The sequence below is a fragment of the Molossus molossus genome, unplaced genomic scaffold, assembly GCF_014108415.1.
Source record: "Molossus molossus isolate mMolMol1 unplaced genomic scaffold, mMolMol1.p scaffold_m16_p_8, whole genome shotgun sequence".
NCBI classification, from domain to species: Eukaryota; Metazoa; Chordata; class Mammalia; order Chiroptera; family Molossidae; genus Molossus; species Molossus molossus.
The window spans coordinates 24,496,290-24,520,055 of record NW_023425402.1 but is presented as its reverse complement, the minus strand read 5'-3'; the positions used below and the strand labels follow the sequence as shown (position 1 = coordinate 24,520,055).

At 36.3% G+C, this 23,766-nt stretch overlaps 1 protein-coding gene across 3 annotated transcripts in view; it reads right to left on the bottom strand.

The window, feature by feature from the left end:
* Nucleotides 1–282: 282 nt before the first annotated feature.
* The window catches only part of LOC118621157 (muscular LMNA interacting protein), a 251,384-nt gene continuing 227,900 nt past the window's right edge, over nucleotides 283–23,766 (bottom strand). For 2 of the 3 annotated variants that reach the window (XM_036248472.1, XM_036248474.1), the window contains 2 exons: nucleotides 9,426–9,479; nucleotides 283–579 (listed from right to left, as the gene is read on the bottom strand). In XM_036248472.1, coding sequence (XP_036104365.1) covers nucleotides 574–579; nucleotides 9,426–9,479 — 60 coding nt within the window. In that variant the 3' untranslated portion in view covers nucleotides 283–573. The remainder of the gene's footprint in view (nucleotides 580–9,425; nucleotides 9,480–23,766) is intronic. The other variant, XM_036248473.1, reaches the window with a different exon arrangement.

Here is a 23,766-nt window from a genome sequence, read left to right as displayed (position 1 = left end):
TCCTCTTTCTCTAAAAAAAAAAAAAAGGCAATAAAAACATATTTTTAAAAAAGAAAAAGAAAAATGATCTTAAAAACAAAAGATCTCCCCAGTGAACTCCTCAATATTAACATCTCTGCAAAGCAGGCTGAGACTCATTTTTTAAAAAGTTTTTTTTTTTTTAACATGTAAATAAAAATAAAGCAAAGAGGAATAAAACCTGATTTTGTAAGTAATGTATGCATTAAATTAAACTGGTATTGAAAAACAGTCACAACCATTCTTTTATTTAAAACCCATGATTCTTCTTTATTTTGCTGTTAAATACAGGGGCACATTAGTATTGCTGTCAGCTTAACAGAAGTCATTGAAGACTCTAACAGTGGTGCAAGAAGCTGTAGGTAAATCTCTCCTGTGCTAGGTGTCATAGCGTACTGAGATGTTCTATGCTTGCAAGAAACTTTTTTCTAGTTCTACTGCTGCACTGCTCAAGGGGAAATACTGAAAAAAATAAAAGTTAAATCTAGTAAACTATTAGCACCAGCATTCCGGAAAGCTTTAGCGTAGCCTGGGTTTTTAGCTTCTGCTCCAACTTCATTGCTGAAAATAAGAGAAAATAGTAGTCAGGTGATGGAGATAAGTCATTTAAACACACACACACACACACACACACACACACCAAAAATCTATACATTAAATTTGGGCATAGCATGTCATATTTTAAAAATGGTTTATCCTAGAGAAATTTTATTTTTTCTCCTCGGTAGCTGTTATATAATTAATGGCATAATAAAGACAGGCAGCTGAGCTCCCATCAGACTCTGGCCTCTTGAGAGCTCAGCAGAGCAATTCTGGCCTCCTGCAGAGGGGTGATCATAGCTTTGAAGGGCTGTACAGCCCTCAGGAATAGCACCGCCATGTCCCACCCACGACCATCTCCTTTCCATCTCTTGGCTGCTGCCCTCCCTATCTTTTAGCATTGACTCACTGTTTCCTAAAATGTAAATTCTAAAACACAGTGGTAAAGTGAACTGGAATTGAATTAAGTCCCAGCTCTTGCAAAATGGAACATTACATAAGACAGAGACAGTGAATGAACCTCTTGTCTTTTTTTTTTTTTCCATATATTGATTCAATTGACTTTATAATGTAGTTATGTAGCAGGGAAGTGATTCTAATTATTTATCCATCCAATCTCTGTGTGTTTCTATTTGACAGGGGTTGAATGTCTGGAACAGATCAGATAAAGTGACTGAATGAAGATGGGTATTAGCAGATCATATAATACAAGAGAAAAATATAAAAGAAAGTGTCGGACATGAAGCCAAAAGATAAATTTAGTTCTAAAATATTACTCTGCTAGAACGTAATAGAATAACACCACTGGAAGAAAATGACCTTAACTTTACTCCAGCTGCCAACTCATGGTTGACTATGAAGCGTTCCAAATGGCTGGAGGAAACCAAGGGAGGTCAGTGCTCTCCTGGGGCAACTCTCCCTGCTTGGCCTTGGGCTGAATCATAGCATGAAGCAGCAGTGGTCAGAAGCAGCCCTGACTCGGAGCTGGCTGCGAGAAGAACATAGGCTCTCTGCAGACAGGAAACCAGACAATGGCATGGCCAAGGACTACGGAGGATCGTAAAACATGGACACATTCTGTATCATTTAGGGGTAAGCTGCATTTGTTAGACTAGAAAGAGGAGTTAGAGAAAGAGCTACTAACACAAATGGGTAGCTCTCTCACTGCACTGGTTTGTTCTGGCCAAAGAAAACCAGCAGTCATGATTTAATTGAGTTGTAGCTTTCACTATCCGGGATTCTCGAAGCTTTAGAATGAAAGGAGGAAGTGACTAAATTACAGGTCTTCCTTTTCTTTCTAACAAATAAAAACATTCCTTTAGATTTTACTGAAACTGCCAACATTTAGTAGCTGGTATTACAAAAGATTTAAAGAAACCACCACAATTTGCCTAACAATTATTAAGTGCTACGTATTTTATACACTAAACATTTTATAGGCATTCATGCAGATCTTCACGGTAATCCTTTGATCTCATTTTACAGAGAATTAAATCGAGGCTGAAAAAGATTAAGTATCATGCTCAAGGCCACAGCATTTGAAATTAAGCCCTAGACTTTCAACATTTTGTTTTTTGTTGTTCTTGTCATCATTAGTTGGTCTTAGCCATAATTAAAACATATATCACGTCTGACTCCTCACCAGAAGAGTTTAAACAGAAGATGTATAAGGAAATACTAGTATTCAGGATTATAACATTAAATAAAAATTTGGGTTAAATGTCTTCTAAATTCTTTCAGATATAAGATTTTATAACTATATGAATAATTAAATTTATTGAGGACAAATAGGTAGGTCATCCTCTGACACCATGCTGGCAAACTCAGCACTGTTTCTCAGCCATCCAGAACCCATTGGCAGAGCAAAGTAATGTTTGGCAACACAATTCAGCAGCTGGTTCCAAATGATGCATTATGCTATGACAGGTAGAGTCATGGTTTTTGACATTTTGTGGACTTTTTACTTTTCCTTTGCCAATCTCAATAGAAGTAAAGAGCTAAATAACTTGAGGAAAAACAAAGGTTGACATTTAAGAAAGATGAAAATCATTAATAAAATAAATAAGTAAATTCTTGTTTTCAGACTAGCATCTGTCAGTTAAGGCTCAGTATTTTATTATATTGCCAGTTGAACAACACACTTTTTTTTTTTTTGGTACAAGAAAACACACAAAAAACCCTCAAGACATTTAGGAAAATCATTATTTTGGAGGGAGACAAATTCCAGAAATATTTTTATTTAGAGTTTACTTTTGGTAGTAAGTGATGTAGTATTGTGAAACTTTAAGCCATTATTATAGAAAGCATTTTTTTTAATGAAAGAATGTGCTGTGTACACTAATTTATCATCCCCTTTTGATACAAAACCCTCTATGTATACTCTTCTCTGCCAAATGAAAACAAAATTATCTACACATGTATGTGTAGATCTTAAAAATATAAAATCAGACTTCATGCATGCAGAACAAAAAGCCAGTTCCAGAAAAATCTGTATCTTAATATTATTAATTGCTACAAATTTATTTTTTTCCTGGAAGATTTAAAATGTATTTTGGACATTTAATTATCACTAACTTAGGTATAAAGACACAAGATCTAGCATTAAAATGCATTATCCATAAGCCAGAAACATTAAACATTTAGTAACTGAGGCCTTATAGACAGTAATAGAACAAGAATGCAGGTGTGATAGACTCCAGGGAGCATAACATTGAATCTTGGGTCAAAAACATTTAATAACGAGATGACCTGAACTCCAACAATTATTGATATAGACCTTATATTGTGTGTTTATCTTGAAGATGTAGCACATGGAGGAATGTAAGTCATTCCAGTTCCTGACTTTTGCTCAGCTTTGCCATGACTCACTATACTACAAAACCCAACATCAATTTACGGAGGTAACTTTAAAGGAGAGACCCCAAAATTGTCAACCCACCACCTCTCCTATGGTTTAAGACCTTAGAAAAGAAAAATAAGTGAGGTTTCTTTCTTTTTATTGGCTACTTCAAAGTCAGACTCTCTCAGATTTCAGTTCTGTCCCTTGTCAACCAGGTGTAAGGACAGATAGACATTAAAAATAAGAGGCTTAATTTTCCTGCTGAAAATAAGAGAAGAGGTTTTTCATCCTCTGCTCTTAGAGCATTTACTTTGGAAAACTTGTCACTGTGAATACATTCTCCATTTTTTAAAGTGCATATAAGTTCCTTTGAAAATTTCATGGGCAGTTTGTCAGCTTTAAGACCCAGGAAAGTCTTTCTCAAGGACTTGAGAACCAAGTAAACATTCAAGTGAGATAGCACCCTGATATCCTAGATTCTGAGAGAGGGTAAGAGCCCAACTTTAGTTGATTCCTGACTCCAAGTTATAAAACTACTTCCTGTCATAAAGATATGTGAAGTTTATTTTTCTTTTATATTGAGTCAGTTAACTGACACAGATGGTCACCCCACTTACCAGGTGATAAGAGATAAACTGTGTGTAATGATAAATGGTGATATTAGGTCCTCTTACTTGAGGATGAATTGAATTATTATTTATCTTGATAAGAGGTATATATGCTTCACTATATAAAGAGTGGGATTTCCTCCTGACTTTGCAATCTCTTAGCAATTGTCTATGATGCATATCACATTCTGGTTTAATGCTTATTCAATAATAAAATGGTTTGCTTTCTTTACTGCTTTTGTGAAGAGGACTTCTAGGTTGCTAGAGTTTTTTGTTTTGTGTTTTTAATATGTTTATATTGATTTTACAGAGAGAGGAAGGGAGAGGAAGAGAGAGAGAAACATCAATGAGAGAGAAACATTGATCTGTTGCCTGCCATATGCACCCCAACCAGGGGCCAAACCTGCAACCTGGTCAAGTGCTTGGACTGGGAATTGAACCAGCAACCTTTTGGTGCACAGGACAATGCTCAACCAACTGAGCCACAGTGGCCAAGACTGGTAGAGTTTTTTGTTTTGTTTTGTTTTGTTAATTATATTTCTTCAACACAGGCTGGGGCTTACAACACTGGAAAGTCCTTTTGACAGGGTACACTACTCCCGAATCTGGTTATTTATTTGCCTACCTGTCTGATGGGCAAGGTGGTATACACTTAGGTGCTCATACTTGGTGCCTTTCTAAGACAAGTTCACCCTGGCCCTCTGGCCAGTTGTCTAATTAGCAATTAGTAATAGCCATATTCCAAGTTCTTGCCTGAGATTACAACCTTGAACTCTTTAATCTGAGATTTATCAAAGCTTGATTTTGAGAAATAATATTTGGTGCAAATGCCTAAAGTGAGCCCGTTCTTCTTGATAATTTCAATTTTACCCTTGAATCAAACCAGAAAATGAGACTGGCTTCCATGGACAAGTCACTCTTTTTCTTTCTTCTGTTATTATCCGGAGAATTAAGATAGAGGAATGAGATGCTTGTCCCATTAGATTAGAACTTTAGACATGAATGGAGATTCTGGAATTCAAAATAAAATGTGCACAATAAAAAGTTTATACACACCAAGGCAGCAAATCATTAATAGTCACCTTTCTTGCAAAATTGTGATCTTGCCAACCCTTAAGCGTTAATCAAAATATGTAAAGACAAGGAATAAGAAAAAAGGAGAAGAATTTTCCAGGTGTATGTTTTATGGGCAGCTAGTGAATGATTAGCTCTCAAGTGGTGTTAATAAAAAGTAGATCTGAAAGATCATAATCAAATGCATCTAATCATGGTTTTGGAAATCAATTGACCCTCAAGTTAAAAATATAATGGGCCTAAGGCTGCACGTAGCAGGTGACATGAAAATAGAGGATTGTTTGTATCTCATCCTCCAATGTAACTTTCACAATTAAACCTGCAGAAAGACAGGTGAGTTACGGAGTGGTTGTGGATCAAAGACTTACTAAATTCATAAGACATGATGGATATAACCAGAAATAATTATTGCTACTAGAATTTATTTTCTTCTGAGAAACTCTACTCAAATCTCATTTATCTCAGGCAGGGAGTTTGCTGGAAATTAGATTGTGTTAGCTGTATACCTTCTTGGAGATTGCTGCATTGGTGTGAATAATTGAAATCTATGAAAGTGACCTTCTTTGAAAATTGATCAACCAGATGACCACAATGGTCAAATCGATTATTTTGGCATCTCATCTGCTGGTATGAGAGTTCATCAATGACCAAAGTTTTTTTTTTGTTTTTTTAAGTACGACATAAAATGCTAAATAAAACATTCTTTGGAATTTACCAGCCCCCAGACTCAGTTTGCACCAAATGCTATGTCCAGTCTTAGCCTGAGTATTTTCCTAAGCTGTGTGGAATACAAAGAAAACAGAAAAAAGGTAGCAGACTTTACGAAAGAAATTATAGTGAATCTTCACATGGAACATATCTCTCAAAATTAATCTATACTAGTTAAAGCACATGTTAAACTTTTATGACAGACAGGAATATGTGACCCACATTTTTATCAAACTAATTTGTTAATAATTCTCCTGCTTTTACTTTCAAATGTTTGTTTCCACGATTAAATAACTGATTCAATTGGCTTTCCTAAACCACCAAAGAAGAAGCTAGAATTTAAGGCTCTCAACTCTTTTTGCATGTGTCAATCACCAAGATTCAAAAACATAGCAATCAATGTTTTTGTCCATCTCTAGAGCTTCTTGATTCAACTTGCCTGAAGTGGTACCCTGCTCCTGGGGCTTTTATAAAGGAGGTTCTAATGTTCAGCCAGAGTTGACAACCAATGAACTAAATGATACGTGGAAATGTTTTGAGTTAGCTCTTTTTCAATGTACTTTATAAATCATATGACTTATGAAAACAATGAACAAGTCAAATCAGATAAATCTGAGGTCTGCTTGTTTTAAATGAATCACCAAGCTAATGTGAAAAAAAAAAAAACAAAAAAAAAAAAACTAGAGTCTACAAACAGCATAATGAAATACAGGAAATGTGAGTCTGGTAGTAAGAAAGACAGACTGCTGTCTTTAGTAACTGGGAGAACACTAAGAGGTAAATTTTGAGATCCGATGAAGGGTTCTTCCGTATTTGTTTATCTGTGCTGGGTTGATAACTGGAATGCTTGCTTTACTCCTTATGCTATAGAGTCATAAGACCAGAATTATTATATAAAAACATAATTTTATGGATTGATTCTTTGCAGGTATTTAAATAACAAAGAGAGGTTTGGGGGGAGGGGCAGGGATCAATTTTATAGTCTGACCACATATCACAGGAACTGTACAATTTGTTAAGTTGCTCCAAAGTGTGCTGATGTTATTAAGAAGTAAAACACAGGACACTACAAACATAAAATGTCCTTTTGCTTAATTATTTACATTTCCTTTAATACTGTCTCTCACAATCGCTAAACTTCAAACTCTAGTTTCTTTTATGGTGTTTTTCATATATTCCAAATATGAGGCTGAAATCATCTTTTAAAATATTACTAGCTGAATTTTAAGTTTTGTCTCTAGGGTTATGATAAATTGTGCGATGCAAAATAATGCAAATATTACAGTACCACCTCTACCCTGTTGTTCTTGCAACACAGTCTTTCAGAATTACTTAACATTCAGAAGTTTTTACTTTAGTATCATCGTATGTGGATGCTTTTATTATTTAATCAACAACTGATTTTCTATTATTGTATAGAAACATTCTTATTGTATGGATATAGCCTATGAGAACTTCAAACAAAATTATTGTTTGAAAGAAAGAGAACATTTTATTTTTTTTAATACATTCACCTGGAATGTGCAAAATTTATTCAACCACTCTCCTGTTTTTGGACATACAGAGTTGTCTGATTTGTCACTCTTACACAAATTGCCACCATCACACTGAAAGGGCTAGCATATTTGACAAAGAGTTCATATCCTTAATAGATAAAGGGGGTTCATAATGCCATAAGAAAAAATATTGCCATACCAGTAGCTAAATGCATAACTTAATAGAAAAACACAATAGACAAAAGTATACTAGAAAACACAGAATTCTTAAAGTGCAAATTAAGACAAAAGATCATTTCTCCTTTTAAATTGCAAATATTTTAAAATAGGATTTTAAAAGGGAGACAGATTCAGATGATACAGATGGAAATTTAGATGAAGCTAGCCAGATAGAGTACAGTAGAGGGCTTAAGAGCACAGGCTTCAGGAAGTCAGATCTGGATTCCTGACTGCACAGACACTTTTCAGCTATTTGACTTTAGCTGATTTTGCTCAGCCTCAGTTACCTCATCTGTAAGATGGGAATAATAATAGTACTTAATGTACAATGTTTTGCAAAGATTAAGTAAAATAATGCATATAAAGTGCTTAACACCTTTTAGCATGTATTAAGCTCTCAATAAATTGGCAGTTATAATAATACTCAGTGCAGCAAGTGTACAAGGAAACAGATATTACAACAGGTAGGATTAATTGCTACAATTTTTTAGGAATGCAATTTGGCTATATATGTATCAAAAGTCTTCCATATGTTTATATTCATTGAACCAATAATCCTATTTTTAAAGAATCAAAGATATAATCAAGGATAAAAACCCATACCTTTCTTAACACACCTTTTATATTTTAATGACTAGTTATAATGGAGAGGTACATTGGTCTTGTATGATAAATCTTCTAAAATTTGCAGAAATAGGGATGTCAGTTTATGAAAAATGAATAATATGCCCTAAATTGTGGAAAAGATACTTTGGAAAAATATTCAAATTTTATATGGAATTTTGTTATTCCTATTTCTTTTTTACTATGCATCCCCCATCCCTAAAAGTCAAAGTTGAAAAATTGAGCATGGCTCTTTTGTGAGGGTATCTGACATTAATGAGTGAGCTCACTTATGTGTTTCTTAAAGATAAGTTCTTTTTTAAAAAAAGGTTTTTTTACATTAACCACTTTGAGAGGATATCGAAGAAAACACTGTTCAATTATTATTGCTCTTCAATAACAAAATTAAAAAAAATTACCCTGCCAGTTTGGTTTAGTGGTTAGAGCATTGGCCCATAGACCTATGAGTCACAGGTTCAGTTGCAGTCAAAGGCAGGTACCTTTGCTGCGATTCATCCCCGGCCCTGGTTCCCTGGTTGGGTTTGTATGGGATGCAGCCACTTGGTGTGCCCCTTTCACATTGATGTTTCTCTCTCTCTCTCTCTCTCTCTCTCTCTCTCTCTCTCTCTCTCTTCCCCTCCCCCCCCCAACTCTATCTGAACAAAAATGGAAAAATGTCCTTCGGTGAGGATAAAAAAAAACATTTTTAATTTACAGAATGTTTTTTTCTTTGGTATAATATTTATACAAATAGAAAAGAGTTTTTTTTTAATGCATTTTTTGTTTTTGTTTTTGTTTTGTTTTCACCTCAAGGTTTGAAAGTGGCTAAACATTTACATAAAATTCACAGGCTATGTTTGAGCTGTATGCTTCTGTCTGTATGCAAGCTGCCATATGCAAAATTCACTTGGGGGTCCAGAGACTGAGATACCATGAGATACTGAGACCTCTGACTCAGAAGATACACCATAAGTATTATGGGACATCTACTGACCCTCTAGAAAAAGAAGACAACAGTAGTTTCACAATGAATCCAAAGAGGAAATCACAAAGACAAACAGTCACGATAGAAGGAGTTAGTTTGTGATCAAGGTGCTACCCACAGGGAACCTCTAGCACCACCTTCCACATTGAGAAGCAGAAAAATGTACCATTTAACTATCAGATTCTTCTGAACCACACAAAGTGGGTCCGTTAATTCTTTCTTTTAAAAACCCCACAATTTTATTAATTTCTTTTCAAAAATAGATTGGTTTATTCCTACAACCTAATATTACATGGATATGCATAACTAGATCTCCAACTGAATCTTACATTTACCTCTTTGGAATCAAGAGTTTCATGTTCAGGAATAGTCACCATTGGATGACTCAGCTTCACAGAAAAGATGCCCAGGAAATGATGAGGAGTAGAAGTAAGGAGAAATAAATGTTTAAATTTTGTTTAAATAGTGAAACAATGACATAAGTATACCACTGCAGATCACAGTAGATTCTATCAAATGTAAACATTACAATTTGATCGATATTAAAACAAAGGAAGAAATTCTTAACCTAGAAACCATTTTTTAGCAGATGGTGATGACTTTGAGCATAGGACCCCACGCTGTTTGTTTTTCTATTCCACATAAACTCTAACATTGCTTGGCATGTAATCTAGTCAGTTATTAAATGTTTATTGAATTAATGAATAATTAAAACTCACTGACAGGTCTCAAAGAGAAAACAAAATTATATTTATGCATTAACTCTCATAATAGGCCTCAAATTGAAAACTTCCAATGCATAAGAAATAAATCGTGTTCAGACCCACAGTATATACAGATGTATCAGTAGATGTAAGTGCTTACTTGGAATGGAAAGCATTGTGCATTACCGTAAACATTAGTAATCTCAATACACAGGGACTTCATATCCTGCAATCCTACCGGATGATGTTATTATAGGATTATTATAATGTCGTTTCTATCATAGTAACACTTTTAACAGAAAGAGGTTCCTGCTTTTACAAGAATTTTTATTATTACATGCCTCTTCTGAGCACTATCCATTCACTTAAACTTATTTATAAGAAAATCATAGATACACAAGAGAAAGAGACAGAATGAGGGGCACACACATCAGGAAATGCAGAGAGTAATCATTTGTAATAAATCTATTTATTCTTTTTTTTTTTTTTTTTGCCAACTCTCTTCACTCTGACTTTAGGGTAACCACAATACCTGTTTTGACAATAACATTCCTTGTTTCTGCTGTTGATCTGGGAAAATCAGGAAATAATTGCCCAACCTTCAATTTTCATAGAGTCCTTAACTGATCAATAAATCAATGGAATAGTGACTACCTCCTAATCTTCCAGGGCAATTCAGAGGACCCCAGAAATGTAGCCTCTGCCCAGGAGGATGCCAACAGTGGCTGCTGGGGAGGCAGAGGAGGTCTCGCCACACGTTTTCTCAGTCTTCCCTTAGTTCTGGCAGATTTTCAAGGATGGAGCCTGCTTTTGGTTAAAGCTATCACGTCACTGATTCCCAGCAATTATACTCTGTTCCCAACTATGAAATCCTCTGGGTAGCATAACATCAGGACTCCTTCTAACTGCCTGGGACCATTGCTTTAAATCGAAGTATAATCCGACTCTGGAGTCAACTAGAGATCTAAACAGCATTCCAGAAATCAGCTGAAAGCAACTATTTTCTCCTGTTCATCAGGACCCCTGAGATTCTAAACCTGGCTTAAGATCAGACCTTCTGTACCACTCCAAACCTCAGATGCAGCTAATCGGTCCTAGAGATAGTAGAATCTTTAGAATACTTAGGCTAAGTGGTACAGTAATTATGTGAATCATCAGAGTTTGGACAATGTCAAATTTTTATTCTCTTAGTCTTCTAAGATAGAATAGGATAAATATTCTGAAATTTGAAAATATTGGAACACTCCCAATAAAATACTTACTGAGATTAGAAAAGCATTTGAGCAATTATGTGATATCTACTTTTACATTCTAGACTTCTTTCCAATATAGATATTTATTCATTTAAATCTATTTTATTTTAATATTGAATTTCAAAAACTATGTGTGAATTATCCTAATCAACAAAAGAGAACAAAAAATATCCAATTAATTGATAATCCCCAAAGCATTTATATTGGGCTTTGTCATGTTTTTTTCTGTTTATGATCTTTTGTCACTAAAGGTTTGTCTTTCATTATCTTCAAACTGACCAAGACCACTAGATGAAAATGTGATAGTATTAACGGATTCAGTCATAATTATTCATTGTATTTGCACATGGCAAATTTATTATACGTATTTGTATATTTTATTTCCACAACAACTTAGTGAGGTGAGCACTAATTTTACCCTCTTTCACAGTTGAGGAAACTAAAACCGAGAGGCAGAATAACTTGTTGAAGGTCCAGAATTCGTAAATGGCACAGCCATGATGAGAAACCAGTGACCGACTGCAGAGACTGTGCCTTCAGAGCGAGCGTGAAGTGGTAATATGCCCCTGGGAAGATACTCAGAAGACAGGAGAGGGGGGCAGCAGAAGGGAGTGGTGTGCACCATTGTGCAAAGTAAAACCACATACATACTAAAGGGAAGAGTGTCCCTTTCAGAGATAAGAAGCACTTCAGGAGTGCCTGGTCTGGCCAGGAAAGGCCAGGGACACCCTACAGTGAAGCTTACATATCAGATAGGGAGGCTGGGCTTTGCTTTCTAGGCGGCGAGAAGCCAGAACAGGGCATGCGTGACGAGATCTTCATTTCAGAAAAAGTCAATGTGGCAAACATGCAAAATATGGGCAGGGGAGGCAATTGGAAGATAGTTAAGTAATCAAAGAGAGAGAATAAAGTAGAAGATTTAAATTAATGCATTGCCTTAGAGAAGAGAATAGACACAGGTTTTTCTGGGTGACTCTAGTGCCTCTGCCCCCCACTCTCTAGGATGAGTGAAAATAGACACATTGGTATTTTGTTGATTGGAGAAGAAAAATTGGGAAATGCTGGAGAGAAATAATGTTGAATATTGATGTCTCTGCTGAATGCAGAGATTTTGTAAGGCATGAGGGCTAGAGATGTTAAGTTGGGAGGAAAAGTAAAAATGGTGTGAAAATCATCTCACAGTCAGAATGGAAATGATGAACCTAAAACATGGAAATAAATTTTATATAGGTGAATGGCTTGCTATCTCTATGTAAAGAGTAGAGAGAGAGTTGGTAAATAATGAAGAAAAAGAGTCCTCTATGACTGTTTACTTGCTGGTAAGTGCTCTGGAGAACAAATGAATATTTGGTCTGAAAACAATAAAATAAAAAGTTACTATTTTTTTTTTCATCGAAACATTATTCAGCATCGAAAAAATGATGACAGGGAAAGAGCTCAGATGCAATGAGACAAAACACACTATAATTCCAGATGGAGACCTCAGTGCCAGGTGTGTAACAGACTAATTGCACCTTTGCTCACTCACCACTGTGGGATCATCAACAAGTGGCATTTGAATAAAGTGTTCCGTTGATTTTTATTACACTTGATGGCAGCTGCCACCAAACTAATAGGAAGCCTTGAGAAGTGTTTGCTACTAGTGTGGGGCTTTCCCGTAAAGGTCACTGCTTCTCCAGGGGCAACAGGAACTTGTCTGATAAAGATGGATCGAGTTCCCCCAAACCGACTGGAGGAGAAGAAATAAATAAAATGCAAAATGTGGTTACATAACTTCATTACGTCTCTCATCGACCTGGGAAATGGGATTCCGAGCTCTAGATTTTGTGAAACAGCTCTTCCCTTCTGCACAATGACGAGGTAGGTTTTCTTGTCTGCCAGGAATTAAAAAGCGGAGGAAGTGTTGTAAGAAATGTTAACATTTTTAAATAGCCAAGGGTGCTACACATGCTATTCAGAATTCACTTCTTTGCGAGTGTTTGTTTTTGGTTTTGGTTTGGTTTGGCTTTCTGCTGAACCGCATCCTCTTGTAAAACTCCTTTACTTCATGTGTCTACGTAAGCTGTGCCTTCTACTTCTGTCTCCCCATCTAGATTTGTGAAGCCAGAGTGAAACCTTCTTAAAAACATCTCTGAAAAGAGACATGACAATTTATTGTGGCCATCCTTACACAAAATACCGCATTTTGTAGTAGAAGGTGATCATTATGAGACGTAAGCCGTGGGAAGTCATGTGGAGTCTATGTTATTCATCTTTGGTCTTCTGCACCTGGCATGGGGCCACCTCAGCACAGAGCAGACACTAAGTGAGTATGGGCTGAATAATGGAATGCTTTGAAAAAAACAAAGAGGGTTTTCTGACTTGCAGAATTAAAGAAGCCTGTATTTGTGAAGGTTCAGGAAGTGTTTATTGCATTCCTAAAAGTCTCCTCATTTATATGAAACTATGTAAACTTAGAGACCTTTGAACCAGAACAGTCACACATGTGTATTCTCTTTGACCCTCATAGTTCTTCTGCTTCTAAAAGAATTGAACTTTGCCTGGCCAGTGTGGCTCCGTGGTTGAGCTTCGACTCATGCACCAAGAGGATACCGGTTCAATTCCCGGTCAGGGCACATGCCCAGGTTGTAGGCCCAATCCACAGTGGGGGGCATGCAGGAGGCGGCCAATTGATATTCTCTCTCATTGATGTTTCTATCTCTCTCTCCCTCTCCTTGCCTCTGTCTCTACAAATCAATAATGAAGAAAAAATTTTTAAAAGAACTGAATTTTGTTGTCAGTGTTTGAGTTCACAAATTCTACTTGCAAGTTTGTGTTTCTTTCTTCTGAACTGCTCAGAGGTCTTACTAGTTCTGCAATCATTGTGATCTGTGTAGCAGCCTGTTCTTTTCAGATGAAACTAATGTTCTCCATGTCCACATAGTCTCACCACACCTACTAAGAGGGGGGTAAGTGTCAGAGGTCACCTATTATTGTGCTTATACATATATATCTGACTTACTTCACTCATTAGGGAATCTTCCCTAACAAAACATTGGGGCTTTTAATTCCTGATTTACAACATATACCAGTGCACCCAGGGAGTCTTATAAATTTCAGACTTGACACAGTAGGTCTGGAGAGTGGCCTGAGGGTCTGCATTTCTAAGGTGCTCTCAACTGATGCTAATGCCACCACAGGTTAAGTAGTGAGGCCATAACCAACACTTTTGTATGAACTGATGAAATTGATGCTTTTCAAATATTTATCTATTTACAACTGCAATGAACCATATTCAAAATGTCCTAATCAATTACATGGCACTGCAGTTGTATCATTAAAAAATTCAGCACAGATCTTTTTTATTAAGTACCTGCAAATGTCCCAGACACTTTGCTGGATGTCAAAGCTATCACAGTGAACACACACACATCGTTCCTTCCCTTGGAGAGCAGTGCAGTGGGAGATACAGGAATTCATTATAAAAATCAGGAATATCTAGAAAAACACACACGCACACAAAATAATGTGTTCTGAAGCAAAAGTTTGGAGTGCTATGTTAATAACAGATAAATCTGACCTGCTCTAGAAAGATGAAAGAATCTCTTCCCAAGAGGCTGAAATGTAAAGGATAAACCCCCTAATAGCAATACAGGGGACTAGAGAATGCATGCGGGGTCACTAGCTGAGAAGAAATGCAGACTGAGTGGAAGACAAAGAGGAAACTCAGAGAGAAGGGGCAAAGGAGTGTGAGAGTGTAGGAAACTGAGGCTGGAGAACTATCGGTAGGTATTTTGCATGCACCAACTCCACTTAGGAAACAAAGGAGTAAGCCTTGGAAATGCTTATTCAATGAAGGAAGGCTACTAAATGAGTTTGTCTCTTTAATCAAAAAATTTTTGAGCTGCTGGAGATTAGGACCCATGATAGCTTAGCTTTTGTGCACCAAACACTAGTTGATTGATTTCATCACTGAAGATTCTTTACCTTGGAACCAAATGTGGGCAGTGCCCTGAGTTTCTCCTAAATGAGGACAGTTCATAATATGGGCTATGAGGAAAAAGCTGCTTTTAACGAGTCACAAATAGGCTACACCTGTGCATATGTCTTAAAGATTTCCTCTGCATTAGCCTGAAATAATATAATATTATATCTATATCATCTATATCTATATCTATATCTATATCTATATCTATATCTATATCTATCTATATATTAATTCCAGAACATCAATAGCTTAAATATTTAGTTTTAGAAGTCAGAAGTACAGCATCTATTTTTGGTGATGTCCCAAGTTTTATGACTTTGTTTATGCCATGAACTGTCTAGATGATGTGGTGAAAAACACTCTTTGTCTCCGGTCCTCAGTTTCCTCATCTTTCAAGTCTGGGCCCTAACTCGATGAGTTCTAGTTCCTCTTCCACTTAGATAATCTAATGATTCTGTGATGCTTACGCAAAAATTGGTTGATTGATACATGACATTGTTTAGAAAACAAAGTTCTTCCTATTTGGATCCTACACTGGAGCACAGCTGTGGTAAAACGAGCTCTCCACCAAATCCTACCTGGGATCCTTAATATCAGTTCTTAGCTGTACCACTTTGCTCCTTGTATGAGCTTTTATAAACACTATTAAATTTCGCAACATCCCTTGTGTGTATTCTCTGAGTATTTTCATACACTCAGTTGGAATCTGGTACAAGTTAATCATTTTATAAACCCACAGAAAACTCACTGTTAACTTCTGATCGGTAATATTATTACATTGCAGTCTAAGTTCCAATAAGTCTAATACTAGTCTAATGCCAGTAAGAAAACGAGACTTTTCTGCTCTGATCCTTGTAAAAAGTCTTTTTGAGAGACCTGGGTTCAGTTCCCGCTAAGGGCGCGTGCCTCGGTTGCAGTTTGTCCCCGGCCTTGGTTGGTCGTGCGGGTGGCAGCCACTCGATGTGTCCCTTTCACATCAATATTTCTCTCTCTCTCTCTTCCTCCCACTCTGTCTAAACAAGAAATGGGAAAATGACCTCAGGTGAGGATTAAAAAAAAAAAACAGTATTTTGAGATATGGCTGAAAATTCTCAAAGAACACTATTTTATTTTTGGCCTTTCCTCTTTCTTTCAGGAGGCGTAGACTTGGGACATGTTAAAATTACCTCTTCCAAAGACCACTGTCTAAAGGACAGCACAACAGAATTCCTTTTTTCCCCATCTAGTGTGTGTTCAGCTTGTTTTAAAAACAAATACCACATCCCTATGTTCACTCACATTTTTCACCTAGAGTTGCTTCTTAATTAGAAAACCACTTCCCCAGGGGGGTTAATGATGCCGTTCACTTTTTTCATTGCACAGCTCCCAAGTTGTAATGAAAATGTAGCAGAACCTATAGTCCACATCATTTTAGAATGCAAAATAAATTCCAGGAACTCAAATTAGAATTGACAAGGAAGCATATTTGTTGTTCTTTCTTTCTTCTACCTTTTGAGAACACAACTAGTTGCTTAGTACCATAGGCAAAACATCATTTTCAACTTTTTCAATATCATACTAGCTCTTGTACCAGCTGTCACTTTCTTCACAAAAGACAATGTTGGTGGAATTGTTCTCTCTCCATTCTTTCTCTTCTATAGACTATAATGGACACTAGCCATTTTATTCCAATGTGACATGTAACAAAATAAATAGCTGTGTGTTAAGACTCTCAACCTCATAAATGTTTTTCAATTCCTGGCCTGCCTTAGTCCCATCCAAACGGATCCTAATTTGTAAGCAGTTACCTCAAGTTGCAAGAAACCTATCCCAGAACCCAGGAATGTATCAACAGATGTGAACGGATGTATCACAAAAACTTGGAAAATGTGTCTTAAGAGAAGGAACAAGCATGATCATGATGGGGTGCATCCATGCCCCCCCCCATCTCTAGAGAGCCCCTATCAGACCACACTGTTTTCTCCTAACACTATACTCCCAGCATCTTTGAGAATGATTGGGGGAGGGGTGGAGAAGAGGGAGAGGATGTATGAAGAGTTGGTAGGCAGGTGAGCTGAGGACTGTATGTCTACAGGTAATTGGAGGGCTGCCTCCAGTATGGTGCCTGCCAACCCTGCCTCCCTGGGAGTGGACCTTATTCCTCCATCACCCACCTCCCTATACACTGCTACAGATTACATTTCAAGAATAATGTAGGCACTTCCAAGCTCCCACCATGTGGGCTATCCACTTTAAACTGTTTCCTGCCCCTGCCCGCCCCCACCCTTTCCCCAACTGTATTCTCCTGCCAGCCATTGCAACTTGGCCTTAAATTGCAGCCATTACTGAGGGATTCTGACAGCCTTGCTTTCCTGAGTCTTGTTACAGTCTACCAGCTCCTCTCTGAAGAATCTGAATTTTTTTTTTTTACACTCCCTGCTATATCCCTACTAGATACTCATCCAATAGCCATGGTACTTCTTTATTCAAACGTCAAACCATAAAATAGGTAGAGTTTGAAGATTGCTAAGAAGCCCACAGAAAAACTGTGTTTGGTTATGTTACGTTAGTGGGTTTCAACCATTCCAAAGAGTGAATCTTCTGAAAATTAGGATAAAAATGCTTATAATACTATAAAATTTGTCTAAGCTTTTTATCTCCTAGAATTCGATGAACTGTTAAAATGTCATTCAAATGTGGAAGCCATAAAATATATTCTCGGGCATAAAATCCTCAGAATATTTGCCAAATAAAAACCTAACTTAAAAACTTTCTTGGATCAAAGACTCAAGTAAGAGAAATAAATACAGTAGGATGCAGCAAGAAATATAGGAAGGTAGGGTAATGAAATACTCTGAGTAAGAGCATTGTTGCCACTAAAAAGAAAAAAAAAAAAACAGTATCCATGAAAACCATGGAAAAGAAAGAAATTATAACCATAACATGCCAGAAATAAAAATCTGGAATTGGATAATTCACACGATGGTGGATAATGGAAGGGATCAATGGACTTGCCTTCCTAGGAGAAAATACAGATATTGACAAGGGTATATCAACATGAATGTGGACCCTCAGTGGACAGCAATCATAACAATAAAATAAAGTGAATAAATTTTAAACTAGTAAATTAAAACCACACCTAATGGATGTAAAACTAAAAAAAAAAGAAAGAGAGAGGTAAAAAATTATAATAATGGAAAATAATATGGCAGATTAAGGTAATGTAATGAGATAATCACATACATTAAGAGCAGTTTCTCAAGATTAAAAATAAAACAAGATCAGAAAATAGACACACGCATTAACAAGAAGACATACAAAGTTGAAAATAATAGGAGAAAAAGATTTATCTATCTAATGTAAACCAAAAGAAAATTGGAATAACAATTGTATCTTTAAAGTGGAATTGAAGAAAAATATTGTGAAGAACAACAACAAAAAAATATCTATTGGTTAAAAAAAATGGTTAAGAAGAGATAGGACCACAATAAACATATATTCCTAATAATGCAATTTCAAACGTTTAAGATTTTCCAATGGTTTACCTCTAATATTTTGAGAGCAAGGGGTTGCTTTAGAGTTCATTTAAATGCCTTAAGGGCTAAGGAAGTGTTTCAGCACCCAGTAAGAGTTAAATAAATATTTTTAAACAACACAAGGAAGAGTCTAATGCCACAATCATGTTTCTTCCAAAAAATAGATTTCTATTTGATTCACAGAACATGCGGAACATATGGCTTTTATGTGGGCAAATGGATATTATTGTTTGATAGCTATAAATGAAATGTCTGAGTTACATTTTAATCAGTCACACTGATTAAACTTCAACAAATTTAGCAATCTGAGAAAATTTTATGTTCTAGTTTAGTAAAAGGGGTAAAACAACAGTCACATTAAGCAAGATGAAGCAACACAGAAAATTTCTGCCCTGAAGTTTCAAAATAAGAAATTCCTTAGCTATGTAAATAACACACGATAAAGATGGCTTTTGCTGCACAAAATGTGTAAAAGGATAAAATTAATTAAAGCAATGAGACAAACAATTAGTTTGAAGAATTGGAAACAGATAAAACTGATGCTTTCATGGGTTAAGATCTGTTGAATTAATGGAAATTTCACACGAATCATGTGAATCAACATCATATAAAAGACACACACACACACCAAAAGCAATAGCATCGAAAAATTAGACAGGGAACTGTGCCCAAAGGTAAACTATATACATATACATGTCTGTATGTAGATGTATATAGATTCAATTTGTAAAGATAAACGCTGCCATCAGGGTTTCCATTATATTTCAGGGCCCACAGCTGCCTCCTTCCACAGACCATGCCCTCAGCTAAGATAAAGTCCTAAAGCTGAGTTACCTGATGGATCACCTCCCCACCGTGGCCCAGAGCCAACAATCTGCTGATAAGGGCTATCAAAGGTCATCTCCTTTGTCCCAGTGGAGGGTAACTTTGCAATTTATGATCTAGACCCCTCTCCCTGTTCCCAATTAGGACTCCCTCCTTTACAGGATGTCTCTCTGAAGAGCACACCCTCCCTCGGTAAATCAAAAAGGCTTGAGCCTCTGCCTCAGGCTCTGCTTCTCAGGAAACTGATTCAAGACACCCTTCAATGGGGAAGGAGGGACAGCTGAGTGCTATGAAATACAAGCAGCAGCTCATTTTTCCCTTAATGACTCCATCTGCACAGGGTGCCAGCAAATGGCAATTTATTTGGTCTCTGCCTGTAAAACACAAGCATGGGCAATACATTGTAAGGGACCAGCACGCTATTTTGCAAGAGCTTTAAAAATCATCTTCCTCCAAGTATCCTTTTCTCACTAGAAATGCCATCCAGCCTGCTCCCTACCACATATCTCTTTCCAATTAGCAAATGCTTAAAAAATCAAAGAGGTATAATGAAAAATTTCAGCTAGATGACAACAAATGAATTTAGGGACAGACGTATAAGAAATTGATTGTTCGTAGTTTCCTGGAAGAAATATAAGTCAACTGTTTGTGATTAGATTAAGTATGTTTTAAGAATGATGTCTGGCAATTAGAGAAGCTGAAACACGCCCAGTTTTAAATGCCAACCTATCAAAGCACCTATTGGATTGAAACGTCCTTTTTTTTTCCCTCTAGTGGAGAATTTAAGTAAATATGACTGATACTTCATTTTTCAGAACTGCTTCTCTTAGTATATCTGGTCCCAGCATTCATTTTTTAATGTTAAAAGTCCAATTAATTTGCATGTAGCCATTTTGAACAGAATGTTCTTTATGGACATATTATACAAATTCATCCAATTTGGACACAATTTGGCAAATAGTGCCCATGCTCTTATTTTCTGAAAAAAATCACTGTTAAAAAGCGATTTTGTGTTGATGAAGCTTTTCCTCCTATTCCACCCACCTCAAAGGCTTTCTATTCTTCCGCATCGAAATAGTTATCCAATTCGCATTAACTCCAGAAGTCGGCAGAAAGTTTTAGGATTGAGAGCAAAGCAGTTTATCTCTGTGATGATAGAAAATAAATTTCCTTGGTTTATTCACACAGAAAGATTTCTAATTACATAGACAGAACACCAACAGACATTATTAATGAAGAGGATAAAAGGAGGTTTTGCCTCCAAAATTCAAGATGACTTTTTTTTTCCGGTAAAGGTGGCTGCCTCAGTAAATTTTGTCAGAGTAGTAGATGGATAGTGGTTCTCTCAGCCTTTGGAAGTGTGGCTGCCAAAAGAAGGTTGGAGCCTGGGATGAAATGTGAAAAGCATTGTGTGGTCCATGAGAAACCCAGGCTCTGCCAATACTTCACTCCATGCCCTTAGGGGTCACTCTATATCCTTAGTCTTCAGGTTCCTCATCTGCAATCTCATCTGTGGGCCTCAGGGGTGAAGTCCAGGCCTCAGGTGCCCAGCACTGTCGTTTGACCAGATGAAAACCTATAATTCCAAGGTGGCGATGTTGGTAAAGGTGGTGACGCCATTTCATGGGTGGGTTTTCTTTGTGGGGGGATGGGGTGGAGTTTTGTAAAAAAAAAAATCAGTGCAGTATCAGCGTTTATGTTAGTTTTGTGCAATCTTGCACAAATTATTTATACTTTCTGAGCCTTAGTTTCTTCATAATGTAAAATAAAGAGGATAAAACCTACTTTATGGTTGTTTTGAGGTTTAAATAAATTGCTGTCTGTAAAGTAAGTGACATGCTTCCTACTTTTTCTAAATATTAATTTTTTTCCTTGAAAAATTTCAGTGACCTTCCCCTCCCCCTCATTTCATTCCCTGCTTTCTTCCCACTGATTATAATAACCCGTTATGCCTGGGGATGCAGAAGTCGTCTGGCAGTCTTATTTAAAACGACTTCCTGATTTCACTTACTTCTCCAGTACACCAGCCTCCTTTCCTTTTCTCAAGCTTATTCTGTTCCTTTCCTTTTTGCCCAATGCTGTTCCTTCTAACTGAAATGCTCAGCCTGTTCCTAACCTTTGCTACCTTTTGGTTCTTCATTAAGTCTTTCCTGATTCATCAGACTCGATCAGGACCTCTGTTACATGCACTCATAACTACTTGATTGTCTTCCGCACGGCAGTTGTCACAATTATCATTAAGAAATTTTTGCTTATTTGTTTAATTTCTGTTTTCCCAAATGCAGAATAAGTCCCTAGCAAAGGCCCTTCATGGTTTGACACCCTTGCTTTCCAGTGCATGCTCAGCACAGACACAGTGCTCTGTAAATAAGGCACACTCAATAAATCTTTGTGGAATGAATAAATGATCATGCCATGTCAACTTCCTGACTCCAGGGTTCCTAGACTTACTGTTGGAATAAAAGAGTTGCAAAGTCTACGTTCTTTGTTTTTGGTAGGGAATTAGGTTATTAGTTATACAAGGTTTTTGTAACCTTGAACCAAACCACCTAACTTAGTGTTCATTTTAAAGCTGTGAACAACTATAACCTGCTTATCTCAAAGGAGTGTTGCTTTATTCTTCAAATATATTCGTAAAATATTTTTCACATATTTAGATATATTTATGGATTACATCAGAAAAACAAATTTTTATTTCAAAGCCCCCTCAGAATTATTTCAGATGTTCCAGCTAAGTCATAATCTACTTTAAATTCTTTTGCTTGATCTCTGTCAAAATATCAGAAGAAACCTCAAAAAAAATGTTTTCCTTTCAGAGGAGTGACTAAAAATGTAACGCATGTTGGGAATATGCTTTTAATATGAATATTTTAATTCAGTTATTGGATGTCTGTAGCTTTGCAGAGTCAATTCTCTGAATAACTATGCAATGATGATACCACTTAAAATATTCTCAATATTTGTAAAAAATATAAACTTTACAAATGGGTTAAATTTAAAAATAAATAAGCAGGAGAAAAAGAATGTGAAGGCGAAAAGTCAACCCAAGTTTTAAAAGTTTAAAGAAAGGATGCCTATGACACAGGCAGCAAGCTAAAGCCAGTTCATGAAGAGACCGGTCCCTCTCACCCATCCTGGACATGTAAGGGTCTTTCCTTTCTTCTGTCTCCTATCTCGTTCACACAGCACCACACTATCATGAAACCTCATCAGCGGTTCCAAAGTCTGTATGAAAATAAAAGATGATAAGTCCCAAATGCCCCAAAGTGTTGACAGTCTATTAGAATTGTTTTCCCTCCTAGTCCTAAATTGTGTGTTTCTCATTCATAATACATTTTGCTAGGGAAGTGCCCTTGCTGTTCTAACAGATGTCTCACCCTTGGCTTATTATAAGTGGAGTGATCCTTTACATAGTAAAGATAAATAATGGATGGAATTAGAGTGAAAATACCTCGATTTTGCTCACTCTCCTCTCACTTTTTTTTTTTTTTTATCACAGACAAGTTATATTTTCTCTTTATTGTTAATCTACAATCTCAAGAGCAGCTGCTTGCAAAAGGGATTAATGAAAACTCATCAGTAAATATTCTATTAACATATCATAAAGATAAAATACATTTCAGGTAAAATGCTTTCTCTTTCTGAGCAAAAATATAATTCTAACATAAAGGATTGTTATATTTTAAGATTTCTTTTTATAAAAAAGACACTTTAGTTTCTTAATAAGTAAATCATAAGAAAGCACGTGTTGGCAGCTATGATATTTTTTCAAAAAATGACTTTAAATAATTGAAGTAGTACACTAGAAAAATAATATGTACCTTCAGATTCAGTAAGTCCATAAATACTGGATGTATAAAACTCAGCCCAAATGTAAATGTTATAAGCACATGGGGACAGTATCAATTAAAAACTCAACCTAATATTTTATAACTTACTCTAATAAAAATAAATAAATCCTGTGACCTAAGTTAATATGTATACTATTTCACAGCTGTATTTCCTTCTACTTACTAGAGGTTTTATGAGGGGCCAAAAAAGCAATTATAATCAAGCACTTATAAACATGTCAGTATAAACTGTTTTCCTTTATGACGTAATGTTTTATATTAAAGTTCGTTTCTCATGCTGAATATTTGGAGAACTTAAGAAGCAGAAGTGGAAAAATTTTCTATCACAGTAGAAGCATTTTTGATGAGGTAAGAATGTTAAGATCACCTAGTTCAGAGGAAGTTCTGAGTTTAGAAGTTTTAAGTGAATCTCAGAAACAGACATTGTTCTAAAGCTCCTTACATAACTTTGATGCAATCAGCCCAGCTGTGATTCTAGATGAAGAGCTTTGGAACCGAGCCATAATAACCTACTATTACGGACGAGGAAAAAGAAACTCTCTGAAAAAGAGTGAAATACAT